At 47.2% G+C, this 26,712-nt stretch overlaps 1 protein-coding gene across 4 annotated transcripts; it reads right to left on the reverse strand.

Moving 5' to 3' along the window:
• Window positions 1-884: 884 nt before the first annotated feature.
• Window positions 885-26,689, reverse strand: traf3ip1 (TNF receptor-associated factor 3 interacting protein 1). Of its 4 annotated transcripts, none has more exons than XM_079733455.1 (16): window positions 26,486-26,689; window positions 23,354-23,422; window positions 20,033-20,194; window positions 18,055-18,189; window positions 16,149-16,616; window positions 15,547-15,618; window positions 15,182-15,202; window positions 14,690-14,765; window positions 14,328-14,348; window positions 14,046-14,133; window positions 13,397-13,486; window positions 12,641-12,776; window positions 12,400-12,436; window positions 12,215-12,291; window positions 3,878-4,095; window positions 885-3,382 (listed from the first exon to the last, which is right to left on the reverse strand). In XM_079733455.1, exons 1-16 carry the CDS (start codon window positions 26,606-26,608, stop codon window positions 3,217-3,219), a joined length of 1,959 nt encoding a protein of 652 aa, XP_079589581.1. In that variant the 5' UTR covers window positions 26,609-26,689; the 3' UTR covers window positions 885-3,216. The 4 variants fall into 4 exon arrangements, with proteins under 4 accessions (XP_079589581.1, XP_079589580.1, XP_079589579.1 ...); XM_079733454.1 differs by having other exon boundaries at window positions 12,644-12,776; window positions 13,397-13,489; XM_079733453.1 differs by having other exon boundaries at window positions 13,397-13,489.
• Window positions 26,690-26,712: the final 23 nt, after the last annotated feature.

Consider the following 26,712-nt stretch of genomic DNA (forward strand, 5'->3'; position numbering starts at 1 on the left):
CCTTTCAGCCCCGGCCTATACGCCCTGGATTAGAGGCGCAGCGCGGAGGGCCGGGGGTCTCAAAGGGCCGATGTGTGTGTTGGAAGCCACCTCTCAGCATGTCAAACAGTCGCTCATTAGCAGCGTGACCCAAGGATGAAATTCAATAGGCCAATATTGACTGGGGTCCCTCTGGGAGAGGTGAAGTGGTTCGGGCCGTCCTCCACCGCAGCACCCTTCTCACAGCTCTTGGGCCCCCGTGGGCTATTTGGGGTGAAAAGCTCAACGCAGCTGGAGAACAGGGCCCGCGATGCCGCCCGGCCGCCTAATCCAGCTCCGCAAGCAGGTGTCCCCGCCTCAAGATAAATATTTAAACTTGTATCCCAAATGCTTTGTCTGAAACTTGCTTAATAGACTTAGGGGTTTCCAAATACTTGTAAAAGTGTGTGTGTGTGTGTGCGTGTGCTCGTTGCACCTGTTTCATGGCTTGCCAGGGAAAAGTCAGCGGCGATGTTGTAAATAACTTTTTAACTTCTCTTTCTTGCGCCCTGGCGGAGCGGCCTTCAAAGGAAACGCTCAGCGATGAAAGCGTGAGTCTTGCCAGACGCCTCGGAGACTGTGCATGAACTTGTCAAAAGTACAAAATATGCCGTTCATCATGCCTTTCAGCCCTGTACTACAATGTGGGCAATCCAGACCGCTCATTAAATGGACATTATCTGGTCGAGCTCCCATTAGCTATGGGCTTCCACGACGCTCAATTCATTCGTTCACTCACTCCTCACTTCCAACCTTCAACCATTTTTTTTCTCTTTAAATGACACAAGACACATTCTTATTAAAATGTTACCGTTTAATATCACTCCACTACAAAAAGTATAATTATTTGAACTATGATACAGACTCTTGATATACATCATTTACAATTGAAAAGACAAAATGGGGATATGGTACATACAATTCACACTGTCAATGTTCCTTTCATAAAAAAAAAACATACAGAAACTCATTTTTGGAAGAAAGCGTTCAGACAGAGCTGCCGGCATTCAGGTATAAAGTCTAATTATCTATATTGTGCAGCTCTACTTTAATGTCTGCTTGTACATGTATGTGTGTTGGTGTGATGGTCCAACTATAATACTGACATTACAAATAAAGAGTATTCTTGAGTACATTCGTGAACCCTTTGTGAGACGTACCACAACGAAAGGGAATCACTGTGAGACAAACATTTATGTTTTCCATTAGTTTCCCTCCAGGTAGGGCTTCTGTGCGTACAGAGATGACGGAAAGTAATACAATTATTATTGGAAATGTCTAAATTCTATTTTTGGATTTTTAAACCGCAGTCCTATCACCAGCCATTTACTTCAGTAAACTAGTCAAGTATTGCTTTGCTTGTAGAGAAAAAAGAAAAACAGAAGAATCTACAATTTCTCAACAGGCAAGTTTGACAAAGTAACAAAACAAACTCGCTCCACTTACCCTCATAAAATAATCATACAACTATTGCCAAGCTAGACGTTGTACAATCCTGTACTTCACCGTTAGTCCTTCACAGAGACAAATAGTTTGGCAACTCCTGCAGTACAGTCCATGGTTCGGGGAGCAGGGCTCCGCGCATGGTGATTAGGGACATTGTTGTTAGAGTCGACAGACACGGATAGGTGCATCCGGCCACAACTGGTTCCTTACGAGAAACGATCCTGCTATAAAGATCTGTTCCCGAATTCATCATCTACTAGAAAAGGGCTTTACATTTTGTTTCGTCATCCAAACAATTTTCAATAAACAAACAAACAATCAATAACCGTTGTCAGGTTGACCACATTCAAAGTGCCTCAGTGCTACTGACATGGATACAGTTCCTGTACAGTAAGGTAGCTGTCCCGTGTATTGCTTTCAAAAGGGAGGAGGGAAGAGTTAAAGATAAAAAATAACAAAAAAAAAAAGCATGCTACAAAGCATAAGTATACTAAAGCTACACCTCAGCCATCATAGCTTGCTTGTCTGAAGTGACGTGTAGCCTGATGGAAGCCAGGATGGATGGAGACGGAACGTGCCTGGCTGGCCTCAAACTACCGCACAGCAGACCAAGCACTGAATAAGAAAAGGATTTACCACAGACTGCTGTCGGTTGGACACGGGTTAACTTGGCATGTGGGTTTTTCCTATCGGGGTAAATGGGAATATAATAAGTACAAATATAATGGGAATAATAGAACAGTCAGTCTGATGACGGCGCTGTGTGAAGCAGATCAATGTTTGTAGCAAAGTCAGTACTAATGAAATGTGCAGAGCTTCTGGTGCAGCAGACTGTACCTGCGTGCGCTGCCAGTTGGTGCGCTGGTTGGTTTTCCGCGCTAAAAGAGGATCTTTATGTTGTCTACCGATCGGGGGAGCGAGCGTTCCCCGTCTGCTGGCCAGCGACGGCTCACAGCTAAATAGATCATCGTCATTCAAGCTTATTTTTATTAGTTAAATAAGAACGTTCAACATCTGGCTGGTTGTCTAGAATGTGATTCTGCAGTGCCAGACAGGTAGTTTCCACTTGGTCTACAAGTCAAGGCGAACTGGAGGAAAAATGTCTTTCCTCGGACGTCCAGCAAGTGCTCGATTGCTGGACCCGTTGAAACCCCCACCCCTCCTCCCTTTTGGCCAATAGATTAAATTACATGCGTGTCATTAATTAAAGAATTATAACCAGCCTGATCTGACGGTTTTATTTAATGGAACGTTCCTAGTGGCCTCAGGTTGTGATGGTTTCATTGAATGGAACGTTCTAAGCCTTCTCATACTTGATGGTGGTCTGATTTAATGGAATGTTCTAAGCGTACTTAGGTTCTGAGGTGTTTTTATTGAATGGAACGTTCTAAGTCTCCTCACATGGTTTTATTCAATGAAACGTTCTAAACCTTCTCAGATCCTGGGCTGCTTTGATTTAAGAAAAGGTTCTAAGCCTCCTCTGGTGTTCTTATTGAATGGAACGTTATGAGCCTCTTCAGGTGGTTTTATTAAAGGAAGGTTCTAAACCTTGTCAGGTTCAGAGGTGTCTTTATTTAATCAAGCTTTCTAAGCCTTCTCCATGGGTTTTATTAAATGGAACGTTCTAAGCCTCCCCAGGTAGTTTTACATAATAGAACGTTCTAAGCCTCTTCAGGTATTTTTATTAAATGGAACGTTCTAAACCTCCTCAGGTTCCGACGGTGGTTTTATTGAACAGTGTCCGGTGGGCCCTCAGGTCCGGGAGGATAGGCCGATGCTCGTTACCATTTTGTGGATCTTCTCTTCGTTTCTCAGGATGTTGGATTTGACCGCACAGATCTTGTCCTGCTGGTCCCTGATCAGCTGATCCAGCTCCACTAGCTCTTTCTGCAGGGGCTCCACGGACCGGTCAGTAGTTCTGTTGGGCACGGGCACACACACACACACACACACACACACACACACACACACACACACACACACACACACACACACACACACACACACACACACACACACACACACACACACACACACACACACACACACACAGAGTAAAGTCTCTTCCAGTATTGTAGCTATTCCATGCCAAACAAATATATGTAAACGAAGGTGGTGCGTTTTCTAAAGGACACAAAGCGCTAGAACGTTTACATTTCTAAACCGATTTCAATGAGTCATTTTTTTCAAGGGTGTGTGTTCAACTCGAATACAAAAAGTACAAAAAAGAAAAGTATCTAAATTACATAAATACATTGTATAAAACACATACATGATTCTAATAAGACAATAAAATCGGATCATTATAATCTGTTGAGAATATAGTGCTAATTATCACAGCTCCCTTGTTGACATAGGATCCAAAGGTCGACGCGACCGCCACGTATACTCTTCTCTGCGTGCGACCCCTGACCTCTGCTCCTCCTGCAGGGCAGCGGCGTGCTGCAGGTTCTCCCGGCGCCAGGCCAGCAGCTCGGCCTGCATGGAGTCCATGTCCTCCTGGATGTAGTCCATGATCTTGCCCAAGGGCAGGGCGCTGCGGCACACCGTCTGCACCGAGCCCCGAAGCCGCTCCATCTCGCGGCCCACCAGGTCACGGGCCTTCCTCTGGGCCGCGTCCGACACCGGGCCCTGCGGGGAGCCAGCGTTAGGGATAGCGGGCTTTTGTGAAAACTATTATGCTAGACAGTACTTTTGTAAAATATTAAGCACTAATTCTTTAGTTGACGGGCACCTGTTAAAACCTACGCTAGAATCTACTTTACAGTGAGAACGGGGGATCGGTTGGGATAATGGGCGAGATTTCGAGAAAACTATTTTGTTAAATGGTACATTTGTAAAATAGTAATAATACACTATTCGTCTGGCACCTGATAAAACGTACATGAACGTGGGCTTTACATGCAGAGGGAACAAGACACATTATGCATAACTCGGATTCACAAATGAGACTGGATCCAGATAGTCCAGTTGTTTTATGTCCAAACTGTCACCAGTTCTCTTTAATCTTCTCCCACTGAACAAGCGAAGCATCCGCTTCTGGTCACTTTACATAAATTAGGCGAAGGTGTCTAGGAGGACACATATACATCTTATAGAATCAAGCATCTCAGTCCAATATGCATCTATGTATGCAAACAGTCCACCCCCATTCTTTATGATGTATCACCGTATACATCCACAGCTCTGGTGTAAACCAGAGCAGCTTTGGTGAATTCCTGAGGTATCGCCCTGTCTACCTGTGTCCAAACAAGGCCCCTTGGACCGAGTTAAAAGTGGAGCCTGGAACATAAACGATTTGGCTTTACACTCACGTATAAATAATAAACAAGTATATAAAACCTGCGCCCGCACACACACGGACACACACGCACCGAGAAATCACTCGGGTCTCCCCAGACCAAAACATAACAAGGCCTCTGCAGAAAGGAACCCGGGCCTGTGTTTAGCCCTCTCGGGTTTCAAGGCTGCAAATGTGTGGCAGGAATCCTACAGACGCACGTGTTTATACAGAGAGCGTTTGATGAGGCCCGTGGACGGTTGGATGATTGATTGGCTGGCTGGCTGGCTGGCTGGTTGGGTCGCTGACCGGCTGACAGAGAGGCAGACGGACTGGATGGTTGGCTTACTGGCTGGCTCGCTGGACGGATGGCAGACGACATTATATCGTGTGCGTGGTGTGTGTGTGTGTGGGGGGGGATTCCACTGCATCCCTGCTCCATCACCCCTGTGATGAAGGGCGGGGGGGTGGGGGGGGATGGGAGGGGCCCCCCCCTTTGGCACGGTCGGACCCCGGGATGTTTGCTCAGCTGGGCCCGGAGCAAGGGTTCGGGGCTGGTGTGTGTGTGTGTGTGTGTGTGTGTGTGTTAGGGGTTGGTGTCTGTCCGTGTGCATAAAACGACGCGCTAGACCTGGGTTAACACACACACACACACACACACACACACACACACACACACACACACACTATGACCACCTTGAGAACATGCGTACACAGTGCCCCCCCACACAGGGCCCTGAAGCGCTGTTTGTTTTAGTAACAGACTGTGGCAGGGAGGTTATTTTACTGCAGTATTGAGTAACGACTACACTACACTTGTGCCCCCCGCTTTCAAGTTCAGACCTCGGCCCAATTTATGTCACGCAGAGCCGTGGTCCCCTCCCCCCCTCCCCCCCCCCCCCCTCCCAGCCCCGCAGGAGTGGCAGGACCGGGGGGCTCGTAACAGGGTCAACTAACTGACAACTTCCGCTTCCAAACACACAGGCTGTCATGCAGGGTGGTGCGGCGAGGGGGGGGGGGGGGGCTAGATGACTCTAATTATGTTGAACAGCCCCCCCCCTGCCTTTTCCAGTTATCTTAAAGTGCAACCGTGAGTCCCATTCATCCAAGGGACTGGATGGGAACTTGCAGTGAGGTTAAGGTTCACGCGTCAGTGAGGAACAGATAAGGGGTAAGGGTTCCTTGATCGTGGACGCTTAGAGAGAGAAATGATTAGACTTTGGACAACGGGGATCGAACACCGTAACCACCGTGACTTCTCATCCCCCTCCATCCCCTCCACAACCAACCGGTCGCCCCAACCGGCAGATAGCGGGGAGCATACCAGACAAGATCTTGAAACCTCAGGTCTAGAGAGCTGGGGCCATTTCTTTTTTTCCCCCCTCTTTAGTCTAGTGTGAGACCGAAAGAACAACCTAAACACGCCCCGGTGGTTCCCGTCCGTCAAGGTGGGTGGCATTCCCAGCCGGGACGCGGGCGAGACCACCAGCTAGACAAACACTCTCCAGTGCCTCCAGCGTGCCAGGCTGCGGTCGCGGCCCGCCAAGGCCCCAGCCGGGCCCTGGAGCTTTATTCTATGTGTCATCCTCGCAGGGCCCCTTCCTCGCAGCGAGACCCCCGATGTCCCCCGACTCCCACCACCACCGCACCTATAGCCCTGCTCTCGGAAAATTACAAAAAAGGGAACGATCCAGGAGAGAAAACATGACCCCCAGTTCGTGTGCACTCTGTCCTGGTGTTCATAAATCACCACTTTATAGGGGGGCCCCAGGTCCGCACGTCTGCCCCATTCCCCCCATCCCCCCGCTGGCTCCCAGTTTTCCCTTTTTCTCACCCCGAGCCCAAAACAATATTTGTTTAGATGAGGGGGGTTGAGGGGGGTGAGCGATGAGGAAACAGAGGGCAGGTTTTCCCATAGCCTGCCAAGGGACAGAATAAGGGTTGGGGTGTTGGGGGTGGGGGGGGTTGAGAACGGACCCATGCCCAGCGATGACGCCAACGGGAGCAGGTGTTGTCCGGCGAAAACCGCGAGGCAGAAACGCCGAGTCTGATGTGGACGGAAGGACCGCTAAACAAAGCACTGGGAGACAGGAGGCCGTCCCGAAATAAGTTCCATTTGGCTGGAGCAACACGCTGGCGCTAGACTGTGATCTTAGAGCTGTTGTTCTTTCTGATCCTTATGCCGTTTGATCTTCATGGATGGGAGGTTTTTTTTGTGTAAGCCACAGGTTGGACATTTCAGTGTTACCGCTCACTCAAGCTGTAATACTTCAGGGCGTTGACAGCAGAAAAAAAGCTTGAAGCCGATCCAAAACTTTCAACGCATCCTGCTCTCAGAAGCCTAATCAGCCTAATCAGGAAAATGTACGTTCAAATAAATGATAAATGGAGTGGCGGGAGGAAAAACACTGTTCAAAGAGTGAGGAAAATAAGAAAAATACAACTGGCATATCTCTGGGGTATCGTTCATTAAAGAACAATTAATTAAAGGGGAATGGTCACGCTCCACTATTAGCAACATCAACTCTGGTTCCGTAGAAAACAACGCAGAAAAAGACGAGACCGTTACCGTCACTAGTCCGGAATGTGCATCCTCAATTGGTCCATCACGACAAATTACGGCAAGGGTCCAACTTTTGTTTTTCTCAGAAACTGAGTGGATGCTTCAGATCTCGTGTTGACAACATGCGGATGAAGCGGTACTCTTTCGTACTATAAAATAGCCGAGCGTGACGGTTCTTCTTTAGGTTAGTGTATGGGAGTGTGTGTGGACGACGGCTGGTTTAAGCAGCCTCACCTGGCCCGAGTGCAACTGATTGGACTCTGGGGCTGGGAGAGGCTGCACACCTGTTGCACATTGAGCACTCAATGTGCACCAGTTAAACCAGCCATCTCCACACACACACACACACACACACACACACACACACACACACACACACACACACACACCATTCAGCATTGGAGGGTCTACAGGACAAAGAATTGGACTCAATAAAACCTCTACCTTGAGTTAGGCTGACGGGAGATCTGTGAATTCTCACTGAAACCTTCCCTCTCAAAACATTGATGCTCAAAACATCACTGCTACCAAAATACGCCGACTGATGATTTATTGGAGGATGCATTGATGACGTGTAGGTGAGAATGCGTCTGGGGGGGGACAGGCTCCTGGTGTTGCATGTCTCCAGGTCAGCACCTTGTGGGGCTTTACGGGGTGTTCCCGGAAAAGGGTGTCGGGGTGGTCCGGGACAAAGATCTCCTCTAAAAGTTTTCTTCGTTTTCATAAAAGAATGTCCACAAACACAGCCGGATCATAAAAATAACTGGGAGTCAGTGAGGTGAGGAGGGAGGTCCATGGAGAGGGGGGGCGGGGTACCAGGATGTTGTTACTAGGGCACGGTGAGGCCCTGGGGAGCCATCAACCGAGATCACCGCCCCGGCCTCTGCCCTGGACACAATCGGGGGGCCGTTTTTGTTACCGTGAGGTGGGATCATCTGAAAGCTTTCGCTTTCATCGTTGGATGAGGTTTAATAAAAAAAAACAATTATATAGAAATTGTTTGTCCTGCATTCATCATCGTTATGATCTTCGGTTGTGAGCAGGGATCAGAGGAAGAAGGAAATCCTCCTTTCTATTGTTGGAGAGAAATGCGCTTAAAAACGTTGTACTTTCCATTCCACAACCGGGATCACGAGGATCTGTGTGATCATAGTCCGAAAAGGCCACAAAGCCGTCTTAAAAGCAAAGGTTTGGTTTGTCCCTAGTTCGTGCCAGTATTTCAACAAAGCCGCCCCCCATCCCCCATACATCCATCCATCCCGCCCCCCTGCTAAATACCTCCGATATGTCAACACAGTCTAGGCGCAGGGAATACAGCCAGCGGATCGCCATGGGGTCATTTCCTTACATTTCCACACACACACAGAAAAGGGGGCTCTGGATGTTTATGAAGACGCAGGCCTGCAGGGAAGGAGTATTTATTTTCCTGCCGATTCCGCGGCGAGTGTACAGACCCCCTTCTCCCCCTGTGACCCTCACTCAACGGCCATCCATTTGTGTTCCGCGGGGTTTATTTATACGCCACAAACCTTCATCAAGGCTAATTTGGCATGGGGGGAGGGGGAGGGGGGAGGGTGGGGTGCAGAGGAGGGGAGAGGGAGATGGAGGAGAGAGGGGTGCACCAAAAAATTCTTATAAAAACGCAGCTGCTGCCACAGAGGGTAGATTCTGTGTAAATACCAGAAGACACCCTTCTAGAAAGTATCTCGGAATAATAAACAGACGCGGCGCAGGGTCGCCGGGGAAGGTCGGGACCATAAATATACACCGAATTCTTCAGTCGCACACACACACACACACACACACACACACACACACACACACACACACACACATCGCACTGGAATCAATCGCGCACACCGCTCTAAAAAACAACCCTCCTTGTTTACACCGGTGATGTAGATATATGTATCGCCATGCGATACACGCTGGCGGCGGCTCTGACGGGGAAACACGTCTCGTGAGTGACACGGTGCAGATGCCCAGGCGGGAATGGGCCTCGCGTTGGACTTCCTCGAAACGGCTAGGAGTCATCCTAGCCAGAGCCGTAGGATCCTCTTTGTGGCTGAAAAGGTTTGGGCCCGACTTGTGAGACAGAGCTGATTTTGAACCAGAGAAGGACCAGGGGAAGAGTTCTAGGAGAAGATGTACCCCTTCAAAGAACATCAAGAAGATGTGAAAGTGTTACATAAGGGGAAAAAAAGAGGGGAGGGTGCACAGCGAGGTCATTACAACAGGTGAGGAGAGCTAGGTGTGTCATCTGGGGTCAAGCAGTGTGTTTTTAATACAAACAATGAGGCCTGTTTTGTTTCTTCACCGAAGGTTTGAATAAAAAGTGGATCTGGGACACATTGACCGATGGACTATTTTGATATACGTCAGCGTATGAAAAAGGAACAGGGCACCCCCTCCCCCCAAACGCTGTTGAAACTTCAGACCTGTCACACCCCGTGGGATAACGAAGCTCAATATTTACACTATTAACCCGGTGTGATTCAGTGTGATTACAGGAAGAGGGACTCCATTACTGTGACCCTCAACCCCCCCCGCCCACCCACCCACCCACCCCCCGTCTGCCTGAGGAAGGAAGTCATTACAGTGGCTCCTACAGCTGATAAAGCACAGCCAATCAAAGTGCTGAGAGAGAGAGAGAGAGAGAGAGAGAGAGAGAGAGAGAGAGAGAGAGAGAGAGAGAGACAGAGAGAGACAGAGAGAGATCGAGAGAGAGAGAGAGAGACAGAGAGACAGAGAGAGAGAGAGAGACAGAGAGAGACAGAGAGAGAGAGAGACAGAGAGAGAGAGAAAGAGAGAGAGATCTCCAAGCTGCATACACAAACCATACATACAGGATAGCTAGAAGTCAGCGCTTAGATCCCCAGGAATCTGAGAAGGCCTTTATTAAGTTCATTATAACAAACCCCAGTAGGGTGTGCTTGGATTGCACCAAAGAATCCCAGGTATGTTAGAAAGGACCACTGTTTTCCCATCTTTGACGTGGTGCACAGAGTTGTTTAAAATGTCATTAATTCCTCCATTTACCTCTCCTGTGAATGCGCAGTAACCTTGGGAGTGTGACCAGAGCGCGTTTACCATTAGTTAGCGCATGTGACCACTTAGCTCGACTTGACATGCAGGGCGAACAGGAGAACGTCCAGACGCAGTCATTAAGTGTTGTTTAGCATCGTTTATCATATCGAAGATCATTCGCAGGAATATTTTGACAATATTTACAGGCATAGTCTCATCGTTTACACTGGAAGAACAGTCCAAATAGTACAGAGCCCACCAGGCAAACACAAGGCTGTCGTCGGTGGTAGATTGATGAAAAATCACATCAATCATTCAGGGGTCAATTTAATAAGGAGGGGGGGGGCACGAGAAAGAGAGAGATGAGCGGGTGTGTGAAACCAGACTGAATGTCAGTCAGGACCTCTGGGTGTGTGCGTGTGCGTGTGCGTGTGTGTGTGTGTGTGTGTGTGTGTGTGTGTGTGTGTGTGTGTGTGTGTGTGTGTGTGTGTGTGTGTGTGGGGGGTTCAGAAGCGGAGGTATCGACCAGCGGAGGGTCTGACACCAGCCGAGTGAGGGATGAAGCCTGGGAGTTTGGGAGGGGGCAGGAGGGGGACAGACCAGGGTGGGGGTGAGGGTGTCCCTCTGCCACGAGTGACAGGCCAAAACAGTGAGTCCATCACACAAAGCCAGGGTGGTCAGGCCCAGGCCGCAGCAAGGAGCGAACGGGGGGGGGGGGGGGGGGAGAGAGAGAGGGGGGTACGCTTCAACGATGAGGACCACCCAGCGCAGGCGGCGGTGGCGTTGCAGCGTGCGACCGAGCTGAGGCGCGGCCGTCCAGACGTCAAGCTTCACATCGACTCGCTCTCAAAACAGTCACGATGAGCGATGGCCGATGGCGCTCTCGGTGACCCGGGACACGCCCCCCCCCCCCCCATCGCCAGGGGAACGGGTGGAACCAGCGGGCGGGCAGGGGCTACGCCTGGCCTCGGAGCGGAGCAGGGGCCGGTAGCGGTGGAGCGAGAGATGGCCGCTCGGTAGGACGGTCGGTCGGGGAACGTGGCGTTCAGAGTCATAAATAATACACAGGGCGGATCACCAGCCGGCGGGGGGAGGAGGAGGAGGAGGAGGAGGAGGAGGAGGAGAGATGCCGATCGGGTGACACATCACACGTCACACACATCACACGCCAGGCTCTCTTGTTTTCCACGCAGGTCCTTTCACTCATTCTGGGTTGGATCCCAGAAGAGGCGACCTTGAGCAGGATGTCTTAACCCCCTCGCTGTGCAATGGGGGCATTTAGGGATTTTTTTGCCGTCAAAAAGAAAACATCAAGTGTTTTTTTTTTTCTTTTCTTTTTAACAATGGCAACTGTGATCCTTTGGAAGGCTTTGCTTTTCATTTCTGCGATCACCCTGATCCACGCTTGGCGTAAACAGACCAAACCAGAGCTCTCTCTGGGCCGGCTGTCCCCAGACGTAGGAGATTAAAGGAAAGTGGATTCCGGCTAGAGCGGTAATCGGAGGTCTGCAGGCCGTGTCGTAGATACGGTGTTCAGCGCGGTCCAAGCCCCCAACAACAGCCTTATCTGTGCTCTATCCCTTGTGTGACGCCATGCTTGTTTGGTTGTTAATACTCCTTATGCTTCACCTCATCTCTACGTCTTTGTGGTTTTGGAAAGCAATGTAATTACAACTTTACACCCCATTTGTCAACACAAGAATAACAATGACAGGCGTGTTTTTCTCATGGTTTGGAGCCTGGGTGAAACAGCCAGATGCATTGAGAGCTTGTAAAAATAGATATTTGTAACACCAGCAGGCAGGTTATGAGCACCGAGTGTGAGCCGACGCTCCCCTCTAGTGGAGGGTGTGTGAACTACTACAACGGATTGTACTGACCTGTTCTTTGGATTTGGGGGACGATGGCGATGATTCATAATCTTTTTTGGTTTCCAGGATCTTCTTCACAAGTCCACCTGAAGGAGGAGTGGGGGCGGGGGGGAGATAATGCAGATCAGGATTTTTATATCAGACCTGAATTCAAAAGTCTTGTAGTTCGATTTCATCATGAAGTTATTGCATACCGTGTTTCTCGTCTCCATTCAGCTCCACTGTGTTTGCCTGAAATACATTAAATACAAGAATTGCTTTCTCGAAAATCCTTTCTTTTTGCACATACTACAAACTACAAAAAGGAAATTGTGATGAATACAAAGAATAACTAAATAAATGAATAAATCGACATATACAATAGTGTTTTCAATTTAAATATATGCCGTTGGTAATGGACCAGCGTTCTTCTGAAGGCTCTCCCTGTACTCTCACCACCTCTAGGTCAGGCATCTCGGGTGGAAGGAGGGCCGCCTCCTCTACTAGGAATTGCTCATCTTCGTCCTCCTCGTCCTCCGACTGCTTCTTGCCCTCCATGATGACAGCGGCCGGGGGCTTTGCACTGGCCAGCCTGGGAGGATCACATCAAGGCTTCATATTAATCAATTCATTAATTATCTTTTCAATTTCATCTTATAGGCCATATTCACCGAGCGGCCATCTTGGTTCCATCTAGGTTCTAAAAGCCAGCCAACTAGCGTGGTGATTAAGGCCAAGAGGCCAAAAGGGCTAGCTGGGTGGGGGACCCTTCTAAAATCATGGCGAACTGAATGGTAATGCATTCTAAATGCTACCAGGGATGGGGTAGCATGGCAACCAATTACCAACCAAACAAATCGTATGCGTCTGCAGCCCCCGACTAACCTTTAGAAAATGGCTTCTTCGTGAGTAGGGTCTATAATATAAACTCTTAAAGAATATGTTTATATCAAACTACGCGTCAGACCCACGGTTCGCCATCCCTGCTACGTTTTTCCGATACCGATAGTTGAGAAGCCAAGGCCGTTGGCCTATGTATCTTCATCAACACATCATCTTCACATTCGAAACCTCTCCAGACGTCACTGTGTTTGTGACATTTGACAAAGTACCAACGACAGCTATGCAACCCATCGGTGTCATTTAGGCTGACTACGAGTGGACAGGGTGGGAGTGTGGTGTGAGCGGAGGGGGGGGGGGGGGTGAGGTCACCTCTCAGGCGGGGGGACGTCAGGGTGGCCATCCTGTCTCTTGACCCTGGGAGGGGCCGGGCGGGCGCTGCTGGGCCGGGGGATCTGTCTGCTGCTGTGGGGGGGGGGGGGAAATATGCGGAACATAGTGGTGGTGTTAGGATACAAGAGTGGAGACATTATTGGATTCCATTGCATTGGTTCCTGTTGAAGAACCATGGATGGAAAATGTTTAAAGGGCTCATGTCATGCCACCACGTGTGGGTGTGATTAGCTGGTACAAGCCGTTTGGCACAGGGGAGAAATGATTTTCATAGTGACATCACAAGTGGGCGTGTCCGTCCAGATATATGAAGGATAGATGAGCAAAGTTTGCTACAGTCCACTGGGTAGGCTGGTAGACTGATCTATCCAGTGTACATCTGGGTGGACACGCTCACTTGTGGTATCACTATGAAAATCTTTCCTTCCCTGTGCCAAACGGCTTGTACCAGCTAATCACACCCACACCTGGTGGCATGACACAAGCCCTTTGAAAAGCTGCGGAACCATATATTTTGTATTGGGCATCGAACTAGAATCAGTTTCATTACAGAAATGTACCGTGTCAAAGGTCAAGTCTCACAGCCACGGGTGTGTGTGCGTGCGTGCGTGAGTGAGTGCGTACCAACCTGGGGGTGGTGTTGGCTGGGGGGTCCGAAGCGTCTCCGTTCTCCTGAGGGGCTCCAGCTCTCTCTGCTGCTGCTGCAGCTTCTCCTTCTAAAGCAGAGGAACGCAGCATGAGACACCAGCACCTGAGCCACATGCCAGACCTGTAATGACACACCAACACTAGCACAGTAGAAATGGCCGTACGCCACCAAGCTCAAACCATGGACGTGAACAACGGGGGAAGCAGCACAAAGTATAAACGGAAGGTCAAGAAATGTTATGAGGGAGAATGAAACACTGACCTCCTTCACTGTCAGATTCATCTGGAGAGGACCATACAGAAAGGAAGTGGAAAAAACAGACAGGAAGCGGAAGGTGAGCCATCACAATAACATTATTACGGTACGCTCCAAGGAGAGTACAGCATTATAATTATAAGTTACTCAACAGTATCAAAAGCAACAACTAGAACAGCCTAGAACTGAAGTACCTATACATTTGCCAATCTACCCACCTTCATATACAAATCAACCTGACAAAAAAGACCTGGTGAAGTCTACAACCACAACAAAAAGTAAAACCAGTTCTAAGGAAATACATGGAGTACTCAGACACAATCGGTTCTAGTCTGCAGCTCCTGAAGGATAAGTAGTGGGGGAGTTACCTTGACCTGTGACCTTTGGCCTACGTCTCTGTCCTTTGGCAGACGAGGGCCGCGGTATTCTTGCCGGACTTTCTGACTTGAATAAACAAAACAGACACAACTGAATCCAACTAACAACATACATATATTGATTGTTTTGTTTTTGAGAAGTCAGTCGCAACACCAAGCGGTTACCTGGTCCTCTGTCAGCTCTGCCGGCTACGCAGACAGAGGAACGAGAACTGGGTTAACTATTAAGCAAGCACTCCCTCACCAAGCTGACCACCACCGTTAGCACCGGGCTAAGCCACTACAGACTGAAGACTAGCAAAGCCCTGTCTGCTAGGGCTAGCTGTCAACAGGTTGGGCTGCAGGGCGACAGCGCTTCAAAAGCAGCTGATTATTTAATTGAATAATTCATCCAACCAAGAGATAAAAGGAAGCATTTTGCATAAGGAAGCACTCAAGCAGAGAAACAGGGTTAGCCAGCCTGTTAGCTTAAAGGAAATATACCTCAGGGGCATCCTCTTCAGCCTGAAGGTCAGAGGTCAGGGACAGAAGGGGTTGAAGGTGTTAGTATGCGCCTAACATTATATAAAGTCATTCAGCTGATGCTTTTTATCCAAAGTGATTAAGAGTGAATTTAGATCCATGCCATTAAGACCAGGTAGAGTTAGTTTATGTAGGCTCAAGGAGGCCTACAGGTAGACTGTGGATACTGGCTGTTTTTATAGTCCTGGTCATAGCGTTGACCCAGATCTAGCATATATCCGAAACCTCAGCTAACCTAGCCTGTATGGCCGCAACTATGGACCAGATGAATGGCGAATACACTGTGGTTCCTAGTTCCCTGGAAGTCTGGGGAGGAGATGACTTACCGGCGCTGCTTTAGCTGCTCTGCTGGGTTCTTCTGGATGGGACTTCTGCTTTGGGTCCTCAGGCACTTTGGTCTAAAGGGATAGACAAGAACATAAACACACACACAACAAAATGATTTTTTTCTCCCTAACATCAAGTTCATCTTGCACCACTGGGGGAAATATGTGTGAAACATTTTCTACCGAGTAAACAAAATCAACCTGAAATAAATCTGTTCTCCATGAGCTGCTGAGATAAGGATGCAAAAAGGGGCGAATAGGCCTATTGAACGCTGAATATATTTCAGTGTGTTCAGTATGTCTGAATCAAACCAAATCATTCAAATGATACGGTAGGCTATAATATACAACTTAATAGGCTACAATAAGCCGTAGTGTGTCGTTTGTGCTATCGACGCAAGCATCAACTCCGGTTACAAATCCCAGCCGGCTGGGCTGCCGAGCCGACTCAAAGCGAGCCGACTCAAAGCGAGCCGACTCAAAGCGAGCCGACTCAAAGCGAGCCGACTCAAAGCGAGTCAAGCCAGGCCAGTAAAGTCAAATGGTAAAGGCCATGCGATGTACAAAAGTGTACTATACTACGGAGTAGAACCATAACCCACCTTTCTATCTCCTCTCTCTAGAGCTTTCCCTCTCTCCTCGCCCTCCTTGGGCCGCTCCCGCTCTTTATCCCGCTCTCTCCGCCTGTCCCGCTCTTTCTCCCGGTGGGAATCCCTGTCCCTCGTCTTATCCCGATCTTTTGCTCGTTCTGGATCTTTCTCCCGTTCCTTCTCCCTGTCTTTCTCCCGGCCTCTATCCTTTTCCCGATGGCGTTCCTTGTCTTTATCCCGCTCCCTGTCTTTCTCCCTCTCCTTCTCCTTGTGTGGCTCCTTCTCCTTCTCCTTGTGTGGCTCCTTCTCCTTCTCCTTCTCCTTGTGTGGCTCCTTCTCCTTCTCCTTGTCCCTCTCCTTGCCTCGCCTCTCCCGGGTCCTCTGTCTCTCTCTGGTGTCCTGTCGCACCTCTGGCTCCATGGGCTGCTCCGGGTCTTTATGCTCCTGGCTCCCGCTCCGCTCCAGGATTTCTCTCTTCTCCTGTAGACAAAGCTGGAGCTCAGACGACAGGAAAGCAAGCTAGGTGGATTACACAAGAGTTCTCTGTAAAGTGACCCAGTGACATTTTTGGAGAAGGTCATTCAAGGGTCAGGTAGGGGGCGAGGGTATGGTGTTCTAGTGTGTGGCGAGGGTATGGTGTTCTAGTATGTGGCGAGGGTATGGTGTTCTAGTGTGTGGCGAGGGTATGGTGTTCTAGTGTGTGGCGAGGGTATGGTGTTCTAGTATGTGGCGAGGGTATGGTGTTCTAGTATGTGGCGAGGGTATGGTGTTCTAGTATGTGGCGAGGGTATGGTGTTCTAGTATGTGGCGAGGGTATGGTGTTCTAGTGTGTGGCGAGGGTATGGTGTTCTAGTATGTGGCGAGGGTATGGTGTTCTAGTATGTGGCGAGGGTATGGTGTTCTAGTATGTGGCGAGGGTATGGTGTTCTAGTATGTGGCGAGGGTATGGTGTTCTAGTGTGTGGCGAGGGTATGGTGTTCTAGTGTGTGGCGAGGGTATGGTGTTCTAGTATGTGGCGAGGGTATGGTGTTCTAGTATGTGGCGAGGGTATGGTGTTCTAGTATGTGGCGAGGGTATGGTGTTCTAGTATGTGGCGAGGGTATGGTGTTCTAGTATGTGGCGAGGGTATGGTGTTCTAGTGTGTGGCGAGGGTATGGTGTTCTAGTGTGTGGCGAGGGTATGGTGTTCTAGTATGTGGCGAGGGTATGGTGTTCTAGTGTGTGGCGAGGGTATGGTGTTCTAGTGTGTGGCGAGGGTATGGTGTTCTAGTATGTGGCGAGGGTATGGTGTTCTAGTATGTGGCGAGGGTATGGTGTTCTAGTATGTGGCGAGGGTATGGTGTTCTAGTGTGTGGCGAGGGTATGGTGTTCTAGTGTGTGGCGAGGGTATGGTGTTCTAGTATGTGGCGAGGGTATGGTGTTCTAGTATGTGGCGAGGGTATGGTGTTCTAGTGTGTGGCGAGGGTATGGTGTTCTAGTATGTGGCGAGGGTATGGTGTTCTAGTGTGTGGCGAGGGTATGGTGTTCTAGTGTGTGGCGAGGGTATGGTGTTCTAGTATGTGGCGAGGGTATGGTGTTCTAGTATGTGGCGAGGGTATGGTGTTCTAGTGTGTGGCGAGGGTATGGTGTTCTAGTGTGTGGCGAGGGTATGGTGTTCTAGTGTGTGGCGAGGGTAGGGTGTACTAGCGGGGCAGCGTTGTTAGGACTGTTCCACACCCTAACAACGCTGCCCCACTGTTCTTTAATTAAATTCAGTTGACAACACAGCCATTAACAATGCATATGAAATCTCTTTGCGATACGTACATTAAGGTGCATATATATATATATATATATATATATATATATATATATATATATATATATATATATATATATAAATAAATAAATAAATAAAGGAGTGCTGGGCCGGTACTCACCTCTCGGTCGGGCTGTCTCTCGCGTCCTTCCCGGTTCTCCTTGTCCTGGGAGCGGGAGGACGAGGTGGAGGCCTTGGACTTTGGGTCAGCCTTCTCCCTGGCTAGGACCCGCCTCACAGCGTCCTCGCTGGACATCTGAACCCCAGTACCAGCGGGACCAGTAACAAGAGGGAGAAGAGCGGCATCTTACTAAGGGCTTCCAGACAGCCGGTGTTGTGACAGGTAGGGTGTAATGAGCAGAGAGACATTCCAACAACATCAGACCACCCCCCCCCCTGGGGCCACACACTGCGTGCACTGCAGAGCTTTTCCAAACTCAAGAAGCAGCTGAAATTGTATCTTTATTCTTTGATTCCTTCTTCATCTTCCGGGAATAATGAGAAGCAACAAGAATGGTAACGTGGGACAAAGGGGAATTTCCTAAAGCCTTCCGTAAGAACTTTTTTTTTGACTTGAGAAAGACTTGAAAATAACACACTAACAAGCTCCCTGGACAGCAGCGAGAACAGCAACCTGCGAAGCAATTTTTATTACAGACTACGTCAAATGAGACACACATTCTTCAGGAACAAAGCTGAGATCCTGACATTTCCCCTTGGCAATAAGCCCTCGTCTACTGGCAACCTGCGTTCTCAACGCCATTAAACCAAAATAAAAGCTTCAACAAAGCTGTTATTTTCAAAGTTAACTTTTTGTCAAAAGTGAAATGCTGTTGCAACAGTCAGGACAATGTGACTTGGCAATAAGCATTCAGAAGCTCCTGTTTCCATGTTTGGACCAAACAAAACTAAATAATGAAATAAGCAAACACTCATATTTACATAAAGATTTATAAATCTTCCCTGTGGACCGCTCCTAGGACACAGTCACAAACATCTCGCACCACAGTCTCCTTGGGGTTAATTAAAACGATTCAGAAGCTCCTTCCTCCAGTGTCAAACCTTTTCCCAACAACACACTGGATCGTCAATAGACACCTACATGGTATCATACACATTTGGCCAGGGAGAATACAGTAACAGCCAGAACTGTGAAGGAGGTTTCTTCCTGTTCATACTCATTCTACTCAAGTTTTCCACCGGGAGATGCTAAACGTGTATCGATTTCTAAATGTTGTAGTAAATAAATGGCCTTGTGTTTACTATGACCATTTATTATTTAGTATATATTCATTAAGCAGGCAATGTATTCCAAAGCGACTTGAATTTCAGACACATGTCATTAAGGAGCAGGTAGGGCTTGGTTCAGGGCATCTTGCTCGCCAGTAATTGGCCCAGGTGACCAGACTTTAACAGCTGGTTTAGGCGGTTCTAGGGTACTAGATCTCCCCTATAAAAGATGCCAGCTCCCTTCAGCAGAAGATGAACATTTTACTTTGTTTTTTGGTTTATTTTCTTCATGTAAGACTCATGAAAAACTTCTTTAATCTCTTTTTAATTGTATATGTTATTGAAATAAATATCCATTCTCCAAAGGACTTGGACTGAAGATATTTCTGGAATTTTCTGTCCTTAACCACCCTCGCTAAAGTAGAAATAGCCAAAAAACAAGCTGTAAACAAGAAGAAATAAGAAAAATACCTCATCTTTACCATAGGGATGAAACTCAATACTGGCTTGTGCACAAAATAGTAACACTACAAAAGGGTTCCCAGGGATGTAAGGGCTCTTACCCCGACTGTTATAGAACAATGATACCTAGTGAGGTTGGTTGAGATCTTGCACAGAGCTGGCTTGGGTCTAGCCTCTAACTCGAGAGATCGTTAACCACTGACTGAAATCCATCGTAGCAGGGAACAAGAGTTATAGTCCCATCATAGAGAACTCTTGTATCACGTGTGTGTGTGTGTGTGTGTGTGTGTGTGTGTGTGTGTGTGTGTGTGTGTGTGTGTGTGTGTGTGTGTGTGTGTGTGTGTGTGTGTGTGTGTGTGTGTGTGTGTGTGTGTGTGTGTGTGTGTGTGTGACCCAGTGAGGCAGACCTTGCTGAGGCAGCACTTGGCGATGGCCTGCAGCAGCTCATTGGTCCGCTCAGGCTCGTGTCCCGCCACGATGCGCGCCGGCTTGACCGCCAGCGACTCGCCGCTCACCAGCATCACCACGTCTATGGCCTTCTGAAGGAAGGCGATCTTAGAGTCTTTCTCCTGGGATAGAGAGGGGGGAGTAAGAGAGAGAGAGAGAGAGAGAGAGAGACACAGACAGACAGACAGACAGACAGACAGACAGACAGACAGACAGACAGACAGACAGACAGACAGACAGACAGACAGACAGACAGACAGACAGACAGACAGACAGACAGACAGACAGACAGACAGACAGACAGACAGACAGACAGACAGACAGACAGACAGACAGACAGACAGACAGACAGACAGACAGACAGACAGACAGACAGACAGACAGACAGACAGACAGACAGACAGTTAGAAAGTGGTGTAAGCAAACTCAAATGTACAAAAATAGACACCTACGTCCTGCCCACAGCCTTGGGATGGGTCAGGGATGCAGCCACCGTCCCACCTCTTTTCAACATAAATATCAAGGAACTGACGAGGACTCTAGAACACCTGGCATCGGGTTACTAGACACCGAGGTAGAGTACCAATTGTTGACTGATGACTTGGTGCTCATGTCCCCAACAAAGGAACGGCCTAGACCAGAACCAAGACTTTCTGCACAGATTCTCCCAGACCTGGGGCCTTGCAGAACTGCATCATGACCTGTCATGGTGTTTCTCAAAAGACCCAGCCACCAGGACCAGCAATGTGAATCCTTCCCAGGCAAGGCTTGTAGTATGGGACTAGCAGTGTTTCCCCTGCATGCATTCAGCAGTGGCTCAGACAGGGCCACCACTAGATTGGTAGTGCCACTTCAATCAGCCATGCAAAAGCTTTCATAATAATATTTGATTATAGTCGCCGCTCGCAATGCAATGGCTTTTAAAAAAAAACTTATTTCAAACATGACCCTACTGCACCCTCCGCCGTTGTTCCATTGTCGTTATTGTCATTGGGAGAAATATTGTCGCAAAATATTGACAGCAAAATAGTTTACCATTTAAGTTTTCTAATAAAGAATGCATGAATGGCTTTGGACTAAATGCAGGAAGCATAAAGAGAAACAGTAACGGGAGTGACTTCATTATAGAAAGCAGCATATTCTATCGAGAACAGAAGCAACAGTATTATAAAATCCAGATGGTGGGATGGCTACAAATTGCAGCCTGAAAAGTGTATTTGTGCAAACATGAACAGAAACTGCGTCTTGAATGCCATTTGTTGTTATGTCATATTGGTAGGGCTGCTCGATTATGGAAAAGGTCATCATATATCAATCATATATATATACACACACACACACACACTAGTGATCGGCCGATATTAGCGTTTTTTACGTGTATCGTATCGGCCGATTATTTATTTTTTTTGGCATGATTTACAGACAGTTCAATAAATGTTCATTTTTTAAAATTGAGGCATTCTAACATTTGTTACACACATTGGATAACACTAGGACCAATCAGAAGAATTACAAGGGGTGACGCATCCAGACCAGTGGAGCTAACCAATATATAAGACTCTTGCCGTATCTGGTTGGTAAAACAGCAACGCTTTTGGCCCGCCTATATTGATACATTGATGTGATTGATTAATGTTCTGGGCCAGGGGAGGCACAGAATATACACGAGTATATTGCTCGTTCCCAGAGTGACTTGTTGAGCAAATTCAAATTGTGCTCTCGCGAGAACTCTGGATTTCCAGAGTAGTATCGGCTCCATATATCAGCTAAAAAAAAAAAATCGGTATCTGCGTATCGGTTTAAAAAATCGGTATCGTATCGGCCCTCAAAAATCCATATCGGTCGATCCCTAATATATATATATATAGATATATATACACACATATAACTATCTATCTATCTATCTATCTATCTATATATATATATATTCGACTATATCGGAATATCACAATATACATTGGAAACATATTTCAGATTCTATCGCACTCTAAGGCAGTGCCGGTCTTGGGAGAGAGATAGAGAGAAGGAGAGAGGAGTGAGTTATCCACTGTAACTCGACTAGTCTAGAGACCTCCCATCTCCCCAGAAGGATGTCTCGGTTCCACTGTTGTTATGCAAAGCATGGGCTTAACTGACTATGATGTCATCATGGTCCTTGAATCACTATAGAGATGAGCACCGTGGCTCTGTGTACCGCAGTGCTCAACATCACATTGTTACTGTGTTACTTTGCCTTGAATGGCCACCGTAGATAAGCCTGAAGTGGTTCCCTTTGTCGGTCCAAGCGTTTTGCGTTGTAATTCTGAGCGTAGTCTGCCAAAAGTCACGATTTCGGTGACTTCTGGTGATCTTTATGATGTGAGGTTGATGTGCCGCACTGCTGGAGATAAATGCAAACCTTCTCATCTGCTCCAGCTTTCAACGAGTCTGAACTTGTGACAAGGCGGGCCGTAGTACAGAAGGTGCACCAGGCGAGGTGCGTGCAGGCTACATGGTGGAGGCTACGGCGGTGACGTCTAGGATAGAGACCTACAGCTTAGCTACAATGGCGGTTCCAGAAGAATTGGGCCCTCTGCGAGCCCGGAGTTTGTTCACTTGGACCGGGTCCAGCCTGGAGCAGCAGGAGGGGTAACCAGACCAGAGGCTTCAGAACGTTTGAAAGGTTTAGGACTACGGGGTTGTTTGGTGGGAACAATTCAACAGTTTAGTTCAACGTCAAGTCCAAAAGAAAATCTGTGGTAATACTGCAGGGATATCCAAGTAATCCATACTGTAATCTAGTTCCAGCAGCCCTACTACGTTTAAGCAGAACCTATAGGGGGAGACAGCACTGGGCCTGGCCTAGACCCCAAACAGGGCTGAGTTATGCAATGTTTCCTGTTTTTGTTATGGAGACATTCTAACAAAGAGAAAGGAATTTAAGTGGCAAGATGGAGATTATTTTTTTATTTCTACAGTGGGCAGTCTATAAAATGTTGGTTTAAAGCTTCACAGACACTCTATATCCATAAATTGATGACAAAAGTATTGTTTGTGTAAAAATATATATCATTGGCGTGGATAAGAATTTTACATACAAGTTATGTTCACAAATTAAATTGCAATTGTTTTTTATCACTCATATTTACAATGTCTGTTTTTAAGAATAAAAATTCAAGTCAGAATTGAGAAAACTGAAGCCAGCGGAGGCTATGTCCTTGCCAAAGCCATCTTGAACAAAATGAAATACAAAATGGCATTGCATGCACTGGCAGCTTGTCCGCTCCTCTGAGTGAGCTCACCTTGACGTTGTCCGACTTCATGTCGTTCTCCACGTACAGACCTTTCATGAAGCCTGTGGTCCGGATCACCTAGAGAGGAATGACAACACTGCTTACTATTTTCATACAGCAGGCACATGTATCCAAAACGACATTGTTCAGATACAAGTCATTAATAACCAGGAAGGGGTTAGGGCCCATTTCACTCTAGACACGGGGGATCGAACCTAGTACCTTTTGGCTGAGAGTTGTACAGCCCTAACCACCATACTATCCTCACACAACACAACTCAAAACACAGATGAAACGCTCAGTATACCCCCAGCAAGTTGCAATAGTGAAAATTGTATCACCGTTTTGATATAAATGGCAGTCAAGAAATGTATCTCCAAAGTGAGCACCAAACATTTGAAGAATTTTTTTTTTATTTGGACAGTAAATACAAAAAAGGTACTCTTTAAGAGAGTGATATTATGGCGGTAGGAATTACAAAAGAAAATAAGAAGAATGTAACTGAATCTTATCCATTTAAGTCGTTTACGCTAGCCAAGGAGTTGAAGACACCAGTGGCCTTGAAAACAACCAGCAACTTGTCAACACGCAATGTGCGTGGTGTGAAGTGACGCTGCATTCCCTACAGACTCCGGCACAAGCTATCTTCTGCCCATCAAATATACATGGAGGGAAACAGAAGAGGCCAAAGACGGTGGGACAACAGACACCTCGTTGGTGTCAGCGAAAAGCTAAGCTTACCCTCACACTTGACCCCTGCTATACGTAGGGGCAGATTGCGAGCAAGATAGATAGAGCATGAGATTTGTTGTTCTTGAATATCAATGTTGAAGTTTTTATGAGGCAAGAACAATGAACTGAGATAAACCTCAATCATGGGGTGAGGGCCAGCAAATTAATATTAGAACGTCTCAGTAACATAACAGGAAACATTGTGTATCTCCACCACTTTAGATTTTTGGCTTCTGGGCCGGACTCTGTGCCGTCTCCCCCCAGAAGTTCTGCCTGATAGCATAGTAGGCTACGGAATCCAAGACAACAGGATAGGTTGCTTGGATTTTCTGTGCGACATTCTCCCCCCTGTAATCAGGGAGGCTCACTGAGTTGAAACATTCCAATCCAAACTTAAAAGTTCAGCAATCATAACAGTTTAAATTAATGTGCCATCGCCCTTCTAACCATCCCTGGAAGATATTATCCCCACTCTGCATTCCTTGATAATTAAGGGAGTTTCTTTCTTGCCCTTTGGGGGGCTAGGGTGTCATAGATATATGGACTTCTGTAGGGCAAAATATTAATGATTATGGCCCCATTGAGGGCTGTACAAATAAAATGTACTTGACTTGACAGCATCCATGACAAATTCTACGGAGGCGAAGATCACTCTGTGTTTTGAAGGAGACAGTTAAGAGGACAGTGTTTAGTTTGGCTCCACATTGTCTCTTATCGTAAAAGCCTGGCAGTTGTTACCACGGAAGCAGAGTCAGTGGGGTGTAGTTGTATTGCTCTGGTCCTATTATCAAGTTGCTCCTTCTAGGCTGTTTTGGGGATAATCTTGGCGGAATGTTGTCTGTTGGTTTTGGTGACAGAACATCTGGACACTAGTCCACTACCAACTCGATATGTAGCCAATCTGAATGTAAACATCACCAGATCAAAACATAAGCTAATCACAGCTTACTGGGACTACCAACTGTGCTCAAAAACAAAAACAACATCTAAAAACAACTAAATACAACATTTAGATTACGATAATTCGTAATTTCAGACGAATATAGTACGTGTGAATTAATATGATTCAGGATAATTACATTACATCATAAAACAGCAATATAGCCTTGATAGGAAGCTAAGATCAGCTATATACAAATATAATAATATTCCTTTTCAATGGACAGATTATTGTTCAAGACTTTCCGAACCCATTTGGAGACAAGCTTCTTCGCATGATCTCAACGTGACACCCACAAATACTAAGAAAGCTTCTGGCGGTCACTTGGTGCTGCTCTTAAATCCTCTCTTAAATTGTTGTCCTTGCACCGGCCAGAGTGGACCCTGAATCGTATGGGTATGTTAACAAGGGAAGCCATCAACAGATGCCATGGGTTTGATGATGTGTTAAGCTATTGGTGCTAGCAATAAGGGCTAAGGCACACACACACACACACACACACACACACACACACACACACACACACACACACACACACACCATTTAAACTATAGGGAATGATGATTTAAAAATGTTTCATACATTTTACGCCCAGGCATGTTACATTAAAAATTGAATGGTAGTGAGGTACTATGATTTCATTGTAGCCTACTGTTACATACTGTAAAAACTATTGTCCCATTTAGAACATTTGAAACGCCAGAATCGAAGTTCTGTTAGATTGACTTTGTGATTCTTCTCAGCAACACTTTATAATATAACTGAGGCATTTGTTTAATGGACAAAACATTAAATAAAGGATCCTTCAAATACACAAAGCACTCCAGTGTTGTCATGAGTCCAATCACGGACATAAACCTCCCTGTCAACCAGCTGAAGGTCCCATTTCATGACATTGTGGTCAGCGAAAGGCTTGGAAGATTTGTGAGCATTAAACCAATCTCCTAAATGTCCCCTATCCACATTATAGTGAATAGGGGATATCTAGATTAGGCGTGTAAGCTTTTTCTATCTGTTACGTCTAATGGAGCACATGACACACGCAGGTGTGCCCCAGGGCACCGTTAGGGTCCCACCTGGCTAGGCTGGTTAAGAAGGTTAAAGGTTAAAATCGTGCCTAGCAACGAGACGACGCTACGATGATGGCCGCTAGCTTACCCGTACCGTCATGCCATCTCAATCACCGGTTAACCAACAGTATAAATGACACGATATAGACGATAGATAATCATAGTGTAGCTGCTGCTAGATTGTTTTAATACATGAGCCCACTTAGCTTAACTTACTAGCATGGCACTGCAGGTTAGTTGGCATTACCTCGTTAGCTCGGGGGCCGAGACACGAATTAAAGACACCAATAAAGTAAACATAGCGATCGCTGTTACACAATGGTGCCGTGTTCTAACATTGATTCCGACCTGGATTATGGTTATTATTATTATTAGCTGGAGCGCTAATGTTAGCCTCACCTCACTGAAGATGTCGTGGAGGTATCGAAACGGCGGCTTGCCGAGCAGTTTGTCGGTCAGAGGAGGCTTTTTGATGACTTTACCCAGCGTGTCCTGGGTCTTCTTCACCACCGCCCCGTTCATGGCAGCAGTATAAGCGGATGCACCCGCCGATTGATACTTTATCAAGGCGTTAAAGTTGAGTGAGTGTCTGGGTTTGTTGCTATGCCCTTAGATCCCCACAGTGC

This window comes from Pollachius pollachius, assembly GCF_949987615.1.
Source record: "Pollachius pollachius genome assembly, chromosome: 3".
Classification (NCBI taxonomy): domain Eukaryota; kingdom Metazoa; phylum Chordata; class Actinopteri; order Gadiformes; family Gadidae; genus Pollachius; species Pollachius pollachius.